We start from the raw sequence: 12,646 nt of genomic DNA on the forward strand, positions 1-12,646 counted from the left end.
ATCAGGCCAAGCCAGGATAACCTCACTCTTGATTAGCACAAAAAAAACTGAATTGAGACTTTATTAAATCTGGAAAATATTTTCATTTTTTTCCATAAAGTATATCCTAATATTGAGTGTTAAATTCACTTATCCACACTCAAGGGGAGATGCATCTAGAGTGCATAAAGCAGAAATAGGGATCTTGAAGCTGTCTCAGAATTCTGCCTGCTACACTGGGTTAAATAATTGGAACATTCAGTACTGTTATGATGTCAGTTCTGTATTGAACATAGACTGACGATTAGTTTCTTGCATGATAGTATACAGGTTTCAGTGCCATTCTCCCAAATCATCCCACCCTCTCCCTCTTCCTCAGAGTCCAAAAGTCTGTTCTATACATCTGTGTCTCTTTTGCTGTCTCGCATACAGGGTTATCATTACCATCTTTCTAAATTCCATATATATGTGTTAGTATACTGTATTGGTGGGTTTTTTTTTTTTTCGGGCTTACTTCACTCTGTATAATCGGCTCCAGTTTCATCCATCTCATCAGAACTGATTCAAATATATTCTTTTTAATGGCTGAGTAATACTCCATTGTGTATATGTACCACAACTTTCTTATCCATTCATCTGCTGATGGACACCTAGGTTGTTTCCATGTCCTGGCTATTATAAACAGTGCTGCGATGAACATTGGGGTACATGTGTCTCTTTCTATTCTGGTTTCCTCTGTGTGTATGTCCAGCAGTGGGATTTCTGGGTCATATGGCAGTTCTATTTGCAATTTTTTAAGAAATCTCCACACTGTTCTCTATGCTTTTTAATATGCTGTCCAGGTTTTGCATAACTTTCCTTCCAAAGAGCAACCATCTTTTAATTGTATCGCTGAAGTTACCATCCACAGTGATTTTGGAACCCAAGAAAATAAAATCCACCACTGCTTCCACTTTTTCCCATTTATTTGCCATGAAGTGATGGGACTGGATGCCATGATCTTAGTTTTTTGAATATTGAATTTCAAGCCAGCTTTTTCACTCTCCTCTTTCACCCTCATCAAGAGGCTTTTTAGGTTCTCTTCACTCTCTTCCATTAAAATGATACCATCTGCATATCTGAGGCTGTCGATATTTCTTCCAACAATCTTGATTGCAGATTGTGCTCCATCCAGCCTGGCATTTCACATGATGTACTCTGCATGGAAGTTAAATAAACAGGGTGACATTCTACAGCCTTGACATACTCCTTTTCTAATTTTGCACCAGTCATTTGTTTCATGTCCAGTTCTGTTGCTTCTTGACCCACATTCAGGTTTCTCAGGAGACAGGTAAGGTGATCTGGTACTCCCATCCCTTTAAGAATTTTCCACAGTTTCTTGCTATCCACACAGTCAAAGGTTTCATTATAGTCAGTGAAGCAGGATTAGATTTTTTCTGGAACTCTCTTGCTTTCTCCATGATCCAAAGAATGTTGACAGTTTGATCTCTGGTTCCTCTACTTCTTTGAAACCCAGCTTGCACATTTGCAAATTCTCAGGTCAGGAACTGCTGAATCCTAGCTTGAATGATTTTGAGCATAATCTTACTAGTATGTGAAATGAGCACAACTGTATGGTAGTTAGAACTTGGCATTGCCCTTCTTTGGGACTGTAATGAAAACTGACATTTTCCAGTCCCGTGACCACTTCTGAGTTTTCCAAATTTACTGACATATTGAGTGTAGCACTTTAAAAGTCCTTCCAAATTTGAATCTTCATTTAAACACAATATCCTAGTGATTGATGTACACATCTATGTTGGAAGAAGTACTTGCTCAGAATGGTGTTTCTGAACTTCACTACTGTTGACATTGTGCTGGATAACTCTCTAAGGTGGGGGCAGTTTTTACTTTGCAGACTGTTGAGCTGTATCCCTGGCCTGAACCCACTATCAGTGAGTAGCACTTCCCCTAATACGACAATCAATCGTTTCTCCAGATATTGCCAACTGTCTTCAGAAGATGAAATCATCTCTGATTGAGAAGCCAGAGCCTAGAGTGAGAGAAATAGAAATATCTTGTGGTCTAATCAAAACACACTCCTTACTCAGTTTGTAAGTTTTAGGCCAATCACCCAAATTGCAATCACTGCAAATTTAAAAGGAGGCTCATTGTTGTACAATCCTCATAAGATGGACTATTGCAAAAAACAAATGAAATAATATCTAAGATTCTAAGCTCAGCCCATGGTGTATTAAAAAATCTAAGTGGATATCTTATAATTATCAAAAGTTTTATAAATAAAGGACTAAATATCAACTTTTCAGATGCATTTAAAGCATGTAAATCCTATTTATGTGTTAAAGGCATTATGAAGCCTAGGATTATTTTACCCATGGTTTTATAAGAAGGCACGCACTTCTCTCACTTATGAAAGAAGAAGCAGTAATTTTCTGGAGATATATCAGGAGTTGTGTTCCAATCACAAGCCAGTGCTTCTGAGGGCCAAGTGACCAAGTCAAGACAGGTTCCTCAGACTTAGACATGGAAGAAAACTTTGACTGAGTCTTGTAAAAAGTTTCAATGTCAGACCTCTGGGAGAGAGGAGACTTCATGGAGTAACAATAAGAATCAGATACACCTGATTTCTAACCTGTTCACCTGGGAATGGCAAATCAGCGCAGAAAATTTCCATTCTGTCCAGACAAGTTTCCCTGAGGAAATGATGTGTTCAAGGGTTGGAGCAACAATGGAAAATGTGCTGAAAATAATGAGGAGATACAGAAAACATAAGGAACTATAAATATCTCCTCTGCTGCAATGTCTGAGCAATTCTATCTTGAGCTGGAGAAGGCATGGTTTTTCATTTAGATCCCCAAGCCTGGTTTTGCTTCCATGCTTCCTAATCATCTCTTGTTTAAAGACAGAACTTCAATCAACATCATCAACCACTCAGGGAAGAATTTGACATTCTACACAGAGACCTTCCTCTCAGACTTCCCACACAGGTGAGTCCAAGCAAGAAATAACCACTGAAGGAGAAAGTCACAGAGAATGAAACTCAACACTATTTATCTGGGGTCACCTGAAAACCTAAGCAAGAGGTCTCCATGTTTGCTTGTTTGCTTGATTAATTTATAACAAATGTATTTAACAACTTAAAAGGAAAGTACCTATGAATTCAGATATACAAGAATTACAGTTGATAATTAAGTTATATGAATGCAAATCTAGTTGGAAGAGACTCAAGAGGAAATGGGAGGCATAGTGATCAGTAAAATTTGAATGTTTCCAAGGACTTTTGCAGTTGATGGGAGTAGGAAATAAACGATTTGGTTAGAAGTGATTTGTAGTGAAGTGACAACATTTTATTTACTTTTTAATTTTTAAGATGCAATATACTGGAGCATTCATAAGGAAGATCCAGATCAATGGCTGTGGTAACTACCTAAAAACACAGTTCTTGAGGCACACATGTCACAGAGTCTTTACTCAGATTTGAGTGTTCATTTGTTTAAAAATTGCATTTACTATACAAACAGGCATATGGTAGAGGGGTTAACTTTGCAATTAGTTCACTACCTATACTACTACTAAGTCGCTTCAGTCGTGTCTGACTCTGTGCGACCCCAGAGATGGCAGACCGTCAGGCTCCCGGATCCCTGGGATTCTCCAGGCAAGAATACTGGAGTGGGTTGCCATTTCCTTCTCCAAAGCATGAAAGTGAAGAGTGAAAGTGAAGTACCTCAGTCGTGTCCAACTCTTTGTGACCCCATGGACTGCAGCCTACCAGGCTCCTCCATCCATGGGATTTTCCAGGCAAGAGTACTGGAGTGGGGTGCCATTGCCTTCTCTGATACCTACAGTAGGTACCCACGATGCATGAGGACACTAGTAAGACCTAATAGGAAGCAGTCCAATAAAAGATGCTGGCTCACGTCTTAGGCAATGACACCTACCTGCCCTGCTGTAACAGTCAAGCCCAGCCTCAGCAAAACTACATCCAAACACAAGGACAATAAAGTATCAAGACTCAAGAGAGTCTCGTTCAGAGTTAAAAACTTACTAAACAGGGAAAAAGGTTTTACTGTCTTTAAACACACACACACACACACACACACACACACACACACACACACACACACAAATTTAAAAAAGAAAACAATGAGAAATTTCTACCAACTTAAACTTATTATAATCGCCCAGCATGATCCAGGGCTAATCAGAAACTCGACTCCCGGTTTGAGAAATGTTCTCACCAAAACTTAACAGAGAATTTCACACACTCCTTCCTTCCCTCTCCAGAGCAAACATTTGAAGAATTACATCTATGCCATAATATAGGTAGAAAGTACCACAAATACATATTGTAGATATTCTGAAAACTGAAGAAAATAGATGAAAAAGTATAGATCACAGATTTACCTATATAAACCAGAAAGAAATCTTTGTTAAAGACAGTTTATTTTCTATTGCTTTTTCAAAATTATATTTGGACAAATATAAATGATTAATTAATATAAATATAAAAATAAATTAATAATATAAATTAAGTCAATGGGAATTAATGACAAGATGTGACACTAATTCTCAAAATAACATCTCAAAAACACAGAATACATGAAGAAGTGAAGATATTTCCCCAGTTCCAGAAAATCGCCTCTGTAAAAATATAATATTCTGTACAGGACAGTAGTTCCTAAGAGAATAAATGGCTCAGAATTTGATGACAGTCTTCCCGCCGTGAATAATTAGCTCTTCTCACAGATTCCAGACGCTCAAGATTCCTGCCATCAGAATGGAAAAATTTACTGTGAGTCTAGAGAAATTTAAAACCACCATTCTTGTCATTTCCCTCATAGCTTCATTATTAGAACAAGTCTGGGGAAGCTAGTAACCTACATTAAATGATAAAAAGATGTTCTCTGTGTCCAATCATATTAGATGCCACACACAACCAAGATATTTAGAAGTCATATAGAAAAAGACTTGGGGAAGAGAAAGATAGAGATTCATTTTTTTTCCTTCATTTTAATATTTGCATTCTGTACAGAATAGCCAGGCATAGAACTAAAACGTTTTACTATAACCATGGGCTAATAAAGACTAAAGAACATATATTGATGCCCAGGACAACACTATAAAACTTTATTATATTAATAAAATGGGATACACCAAGCTTTAAATTTTCCACTTTGTCAAAGGTAAAATAATCAGCACTGTTCAGTGCCATTCATAACAGGCCTCAATTTTTCTCATTTAACTAGGTTTTGTTTCCAAAAGTACCTATACTACTAAAATATTTTAATTCAACCCTGAACAGAGGCATTCTCTTTTTCACACACTCTCTCCCTCTCAACTGCAAATAACTTATTAAAGCATTCGGCAGGCTGGGTTTTTAACTATGCAAAATATTAATAATTTAAATAATTATAAAGTGGCAGATTGCTTAGTAACAGCTTATAGGATTACAAGCCTACCTCGGGGACACTACACTTCAGTTCCAGACCACCATAAGACAGTAAATATCACTATTAAGTGAGTCACACAGATTTTTTGGTTTCACAGTGCACATAAGAATTACGATTCACTACACTGTGGCCTATTAAGTGTACAACAGCATTATGTCCAAAAACCCAATGTGCTTTCTCTTCCTGACTCAGGAATCAAACCAGGGTTTCCTGCATTACAGGCAGATTCTTTACCAGCTGAGCTACCAGAGAAGCCCACTGAACTATATAGAAACAGATGTAGTCAAATACACAGGAATAAATATGAAATAAAAATTCAACCAGGGGCTTCATATGGATACTCTGATGGTGTAAAAAGAGGAAAAGAAGTGTGGTCAGTGTGTATCCCTTGAGTCTGAGATCACTTCAGTGCCCATGCTGCTGCCTGTTCTCTCCATAACCTGCCTCTTCTGTTGAGCTCTTTATTTGTATTGCTTTCCCTCAATAAGATTGCTTTCCCTATCTTTGCATTTATCTCAGTGAATAAGAAACTTCTTTGAAGTGTCCAAGCTGTCTACATGCTTTTAGCATGTGATCTAGCATGTGTGCACAGGTAAGCAAGAAATAGATACATATGCATATGTGCGCACACATACAGACACAAACACATCTGAACAAGTGTGTTAGTTACTCAGCTGTGTCCGACTCTTTGCAACTCCATGGACTGTAACTTGCCAGGCTCCTCTGTCCATAGAATTTTCCAGGCAAGAATACTGGAGTGGGTTGCCATTTCCTTCTCCTGGGCATCTGAACAAAGAGAACCAAAAAATCCTTATTATGTATGATGCACTCTGATATTTTCTTTTGTGTTTTACTTATTCTACTCTATTTTATTCTTACAAATCACATAGCCTGACCCTTTAATAGGTCTGGATCTCAGAATATGGAAAATATTCTTCAGCATGTTTCCATACCTATGTTAGTATTTCTTGGCTTCTTTTTCTTCTTTCATCACCAGCAACTTCTGTGAGAACATATTCTTTCATTCCTTTATGCAATGTATATTTACTCAGCTACTGTTCCTAACTAAACTAAGTCTGGGGTGTTGAGGAGTATGTGTGATATTAATAAATGCCTCAAGGCTCTCACAGTCTAGAGAAGATAACAGGTATATAATTAAACAAAAGTTACAAATTATTGCAAGAGAAACACTTCTTTATATGTGGGAATATTTTTTTAAATGAATCATGAATGAGATTACATAAGCAGTCTAATAAAGAAGATGACATTTTGAAGATAGTGGTGAATAAAAAGTTCCAAATAGACCAGTAGTTGACTCTCCAAGCAGAGGAAACCAGATGCACATGGACTCTGAGTCTTGAGCCTGTGATATCCAATGATCCTGTGACTGAAGATCAGTATTTATGAAATTGATGTGGGTGAGGATAAGCACAAGGAGATGAACTTGGTGATTCAGATAATAAGAGTCAAGCCTAGAGTTTGAAATTATGGGATTTGGAGTTCATCCTCCAGTGGGGAGATACTGGGAGATGATTAAGTCTGGGAGTTGGGCAGTCTGCTTTGTAATATAGAAAGGTTTCTATGGGTCAGTGTAAATACTGGCTGCAGGGGTATTAGCCTGTGAAAGACAGGTGGTATTAGGAACCTCAATAGGAAAGCAATGGAGACATTTGAGACGAAGAAGGGAAAAAAAAAAAAAGTCAAATCTCATTGCCAGAGGTAACCATTTACTAACAGGAAGCAGCTGTAGTATAGTGCATGTGCCTGCTCAATAGTGTCTGGCTCTTTGAGACCCCATGGACTGTAGCTCACCAGTCTCCTCCATCCATGGCAAGAATACTAAAGTGGGTTGGCATTTTCTTCTCCAGGGGAATCTTCCCTACCCAGAGATCAAATCCGCATCCTCTGTGGCTCCTGCATTGGCAGGCTAATTCCTTACCACTGAGCCACCAGAGAAGCCCACCAGCAGAAGGAACTATGCAAAGCTTTTTATGTGTACTGATCAAATCTGCCAGGCTTCTGTGACTTAGCGACTAAACCACCACCACTAAATCTGTCAGCTACTCCAAGAGGATAGATACTGCTATTCCTATTATTGGGGGGAAATATTAACATTTAGAATATTTCCAGTGACTTTCCAAAATCAAAGAGCAAATATGCACAGAACCAAAACTCAAAACCAGAGTTTCAAATTGCAAAAGATTTGCATTTGATATCACTTTGAAACAGCCTCAAATTATAAAAGTTTTGCATTTGATCTTATTTAGAAAAATATTTTAACAGATAACTTTTTAAAATCCTTCATTTTTGTTGTAGTTTCAATACTTTCCTTTGTGAATTTTTAATTTATTCCTCTTGTCAGTTTTTCTAGTAGGATGCTCTACATTGATCATATAAATATACCATTCCTTTCTTTTTGGTAAAATATATTTTGCTTCTTTGCTCTTCTGGATATCCAGGATTGAATGGTTTCCAGGACCAAGAAAGCTTATCTTTATCACAAAAAAATTAATACACCCTTTAAGTTTCTTTTTTATACCTGATTTTTTTAGCTTTACAGCACCTGTCATTATCTGATAATTTTTATAATTTCTTATTTGCTTCTATTCTTCTTCATCATTGAACTGTATGAACTATTGTATATTAGCACTGTATACTCTTTATCCAGAAGTTAGTCAGTCTTCAATTTATACTGCCATATATGTGACATAATTTCTCTTCAAAGTTGAGAATAAATTATTTTATGGGGAGAAGATTAGATTGAATGTGGGATGAAGTATTCAGAGATAGCACATGCAATCACTTGAGGGAAATTTTTCATATGAAAATCATAAATATTAATATTAAATGCAAAATATGAATTATAGAGTTTAAACTATGTTTACAATGCTAATTTCTGAGAAAAGTAATCATGCTATTTTTGCTTCTTGATAGTCACATTCACTACATGGAACCACAGAATGATACAAAAATTTTGGAATTTCTTCTTCTGGGACTTTCAGAGGAACAAGAATTGCAGCCCCTCATATTTGGTCTGTTCCTCTCCATGTACCTGATCACTGTGTTTGGAAACCTGTTCATTATCCTGGCTGTCAACTCAGACCCCCATCTCCACACCCCCATGTACTTCTTCCTCTCCAACCTGTCCTTTGTAGACATCTGCTTCACCTCCACCACCATCCCAAAGATGCTGCAGAACATGAGGACACAGAGCAAAGTACTAACCTATGAAGGCTGCATCACCCAGATGTATTTTTTCATACTCTTTGCAGTATTGGACATGTTTCTCCTGACCGTGATGGCCTATGACCGATTTGTAGCCATCTATCACCCCCTGCATTACATGGTCATCATGAACCCCTGGCTCTGTGGTCTGCTGGTTCTGGTGTCCTGGATGATGAGCGCCCTGAACTCCTTGTTACAAAGTGTAATGGTGTTGAGATTGTCTTTCTGTACAGACTTGGAAATCCCCCACTTTTTCTGTGAAATTAATCAGTTGATTCAACTTGCCTGTTCTGACATGTTTCTTAATGAGATAGTAATGTATTTTGCAGCTGCAATATTGGGTGGTGGTTCCTTCACTGGGATTCTTTATTCATATTCCAAGATAGTTTCTTCAATACAAAGAATCTCATCAGCTCAGGGGAAGTATAAGGCGTTTTCCACCTGTGCATCTCACCTCTCAGTTGTCTCTTTATTTTATTGCACATGCTTAGGAGTGTACCTTAGCTCTGCTGCTACCCACAGCTCACACTCAAGTGCAACAGCCTCGGTGATGTACACTGTGGTCACACCCATGCTGAACCCCTTCATCTACAGTCTGAGGAACAAAGACATAAAGAGAGCTCTGGAAAGAATCATTAGGAAGGCAGGTATAACATTGTCCTGGGGCTGAAGAACTACCCATGATTGCAGGATTTAAATAAATGGAGCCAGATATTGCTATGTTTTAACCAGATTTTGTAAGGAGAACTGGTCCATTTATTTCCAAGAATTTCCTTTTATTTGAATTCAACTCATCTACACAATTTAAGGAACTCAATTTATTGAGCTTTATTATGAATAAAGTTTTGGAAATTTTTTTTTTAGTTTTTTATTTTTTAAATTTTAAAAACTTTAATTCTTACATGCATTCCCAAACATGAACCCCCCTCCCACATCCCTCCCCATAACATCTTTCTGGGTCATCCCCATGCACCAGCCCCAAGCATGCTGCATCCTGCGTCAGACATAGACTGGCGATTCAATTCACATGATAGTATACATGTTAGAATGTCATTCTCCCAAATCATCCCACCCTCTCCCTCTCCCTCTGAGTCCATAAGTCCGTTATACACATCTGTGTCTCTTTCCCTGTCTTGCATACAGAGTCGTCATTGCCATCTTCCTAAATTCCATATATATGTGTTAGTATACTGTATTGGTGTTTTTCTTTCTGGCTTACTTCACTCTGTATAATCGGCTCCAGTTTCATCCATCTCATCAGAACTGATTCAAATGAATTCTTTTTAACCGCTGAGTAATACTCCATTGTGTATATGTACCACAGCTTTCTTATCCATTCATCTGCTGATGGACATCTAGGTTGTTTCCATGTCCTGGCTATTATAAACAGTGCTGCGATGAACATTGGGGTACATGTGTCTCTTTCAATTCTGGTTTCCTCGGTGTGTATGCCCAGCAGTGGGATTGCTGGGTCATAAGGTAGTTCTATTTGCAATTTTTAAGGAATCTCCACACTGTTCTCCATAGTGGCTGTACTAGTTTGCATTCCCACCAACAGTGTAGGAGGGTTCCCTTTTCTCCACACCCTCTCCAGCATTTATTGCTTGCAGATTTTTGGATCGCAGCCATTCTGACTGGTGTGAAGTGGTACCTCATTGTGGTTTTGATTTGCATTTCTCTAATAATGAGTGATGTTGAGCATCTTTTCATGTGTTTGTTAGCCATCCGTATGTCTTCTTTGGAGAAATGTCTATTTAGTTCTTTGGCCCATTTTTTGATAGGGTCGTTTATTTTTCTGGAGTTGAGCTGCATAAGTTGCTTGTATATTTTTGAGATTAGTTGTTTGTCAGTTGCTTCATTGGCTATTATTTTCTCCCATTCAGAAGGCTGTCTTTTCACCTTGCTTATATTTTCCTTTGTTGTGCAGAAGCTTTTAATTTTAATTAGATCCCATTTGTTTATTTTTGCTTTTATTTCCAGCATTCTGGGAGGTGGATCATAGAGGATCCTGCTGTGATTTATGTCTGAGAGTGTTTTGCCTATGTTCTCCTCTAGGAGTTTTATAGTTTCTGGTCTTACATTTAGATCTTTAATCCATTTTGAGTTTATTTTTGTGTGCGGTGTTAGAAAGTGATCTAGTTTCATTCTTTTACAAGTGGTTGACCAGTTTTCCCAGCACCACTTGTTAAAGAGATTGTCTTTACTCCATTGTATATTCTTGCCTCCTTTGTCAAAGATAAGGTGTCCATATGTGTGTGGATTTATCTCTGGGCTTTCTATTTTGTTCCATTGATCTATATGTCTGTCTTTGTGCCAGTACCATACTGTCTTGATGACTGTGGCTTTGTAGTAGAGCCTGAAGTCAGGCAAGTTGATTCCTCCAGTTCCATTCTTCTTTCTCAAGATTGCTTTGGCTATTCGAGGTTTTTGTATTTCCATACAAAGCTTGAAATTATTTGTTCTAGTTCTGTGAAAAATGTGGCTGGTAGCTTGATAGGGATTGCATTGAATTTGTAAATTGCTTTGGGTAGTATACTCATTTTCACTATATTGATTCTTCCAATCCATGAACATGGTATATTTCTCCATCTATTAGTGTCCTCTTTGATTTCTTTCATCAGTGTTTTATAGTTTTCTATATATAGGTCTTTAGTTTCTTTAGGTAGATATATTCCTAAGTATTTTATTCTTTTTGTTGCAATGGTGAATGGAATTGTTTCCTTAATTTCTTTTTCTACTTTCTCATTATTCGTGTATAGGAATGCAAGGGATTTCTGTGTGTTGATTTTATATCCTGCAACTTTACTATATTCATTGATGAGCTCTAGTAATTTTCTGGTGGAGTCTTTAGGGTTTTCCATGTAGAGGATCATGTCATCTGCAAACAGTGAGAGTTTTACTTCTTCTTTTCCAATTTGGATTCCTTTTATTTCTTTTTCTGCTCTGATTGCTGTGGCCAAAACTTCCAGAACTATGTTGAATAGTAGCGGTGAAAGTGGACACCCTTGTCTTGTTCCTGACTTTAGGGAAATGCTTTCAATTTTTCACCATTGAGGATAATGTTCGCTGTGGGTTTGTCATAGATAGCTTTTATTATGTTGAGGTATGTTCCTTCTATTCCTGCTTTCTGGAGAGTTTTTATCATAAATGGATGTTGAATTTTGTCAAAGGCCTTCTCTGCATCTATTGAGATAATCATATGGTTTTATTTTTCAATTTGTTAATGTGGTGAATTACATTGATTGATTTGCGGATATTGAAGAATCCTTGCATCCCTGGGATAAAGCCCACTTGGTCATGGTGTATGATCTTTTTAATGTGTTGTTGGATTCTGATTGCTAGAATTTTGTTGAGGATTTTTGCATCTATGTTCATCAGAGATATTGGCCTGTAGTTTTCTTTTTTTGTGACATCTTTGTCAGGTTTTGGTATTAGGGTGATGGTGGCCTCATAGAATGAGTTTGGAAGTTTACCTTCCTCTGCAATTTTCTGGAAGAGTTTGAGGAGGATAGGTGTTAGCTCTTCTCGAAATTTTTGGTAGAATTCAGCTGTGAAGCCATCTGGACCTGGGCTTTTGTTTGCTGGAAGATTTCTGATTACAGTATCAATTTCCGTGCTTGTGATGGGTCTGTTAAGATTGGAAATTTTGATACAGGGTGCATGACTCTATAGAATGCTTTGGGTAGTATCAGCATTTCAATAATATTAAGTCTTCCAAGCCATGGACACCTCATATTTTTTCATCTATTTGTCTTCTTCAATTTTTCTCATCAATATATTACAGGTTTTAGTGTAAGATATTTAGTGTACAGATTTTAGTGTAAGATATTTTAGTCTTTCCCCTCATTGATTTTTGTATCGACATGATCTATCTAAATATCTGAAAATTTAGAAAGAGGGTTCTGATTGTATAGTCTGCATTGGATGGGCTTTTTTAAAGAACAAATGAGACAATCAGACTTAGCTTTGGAGAAATCTTTGTCTCAGGACTA

General features: G+C 37.5%; 1 protein-coding gene and 1 long non-coding RNA gene across 2 annotated transcripts in view; both read left to right on the forward strand.

Annotated features, from left to right (window-relative positions):
* LOC132659866 (uncharacterized) overlaps nucleotides 1-12,646 on the forward strand; it is a 995,695-nt gene that overhangs the window by 946,865 nt on the left and 36,184 nt on the right. Inside the window, exon 2 of the long non-coding RNA XR_009600808.1 lies at nucleotides 10,646-12,044. This is a non-coding gene — a long non-coding RNA (uncharacterized LOC132659866). The remainder of the gene's footprint in view (nucleotides 1-10,645; nucleotides 12,045-12,646) is intronic.
* Nucleotides 8,377-9,338, forward strand: LOC101115276 (olfactory receptor 7A10-like). The gene is given in 2 exon segments (XM_027969254.2): nucleotides 8,377-9,297; nucleotides 9,300-9,338. Coding segments are annotated over 2 exon segments (960 nt in total).

Source organism: Ovis aries, chromosome 5, assembly GCF_016772045.2.
Source record: "Ovis aries strain OAR_USU_Benz2616 breed Rambouillet chromosome 5, ARS-UI_Ramb_v3.0, whole genome shotgun sequence".
NCBI lineage: Eukaryota > Metazoa > Chordata > Mammalia > Artiodactyla > Bovidae > Ovis > Ovis aries.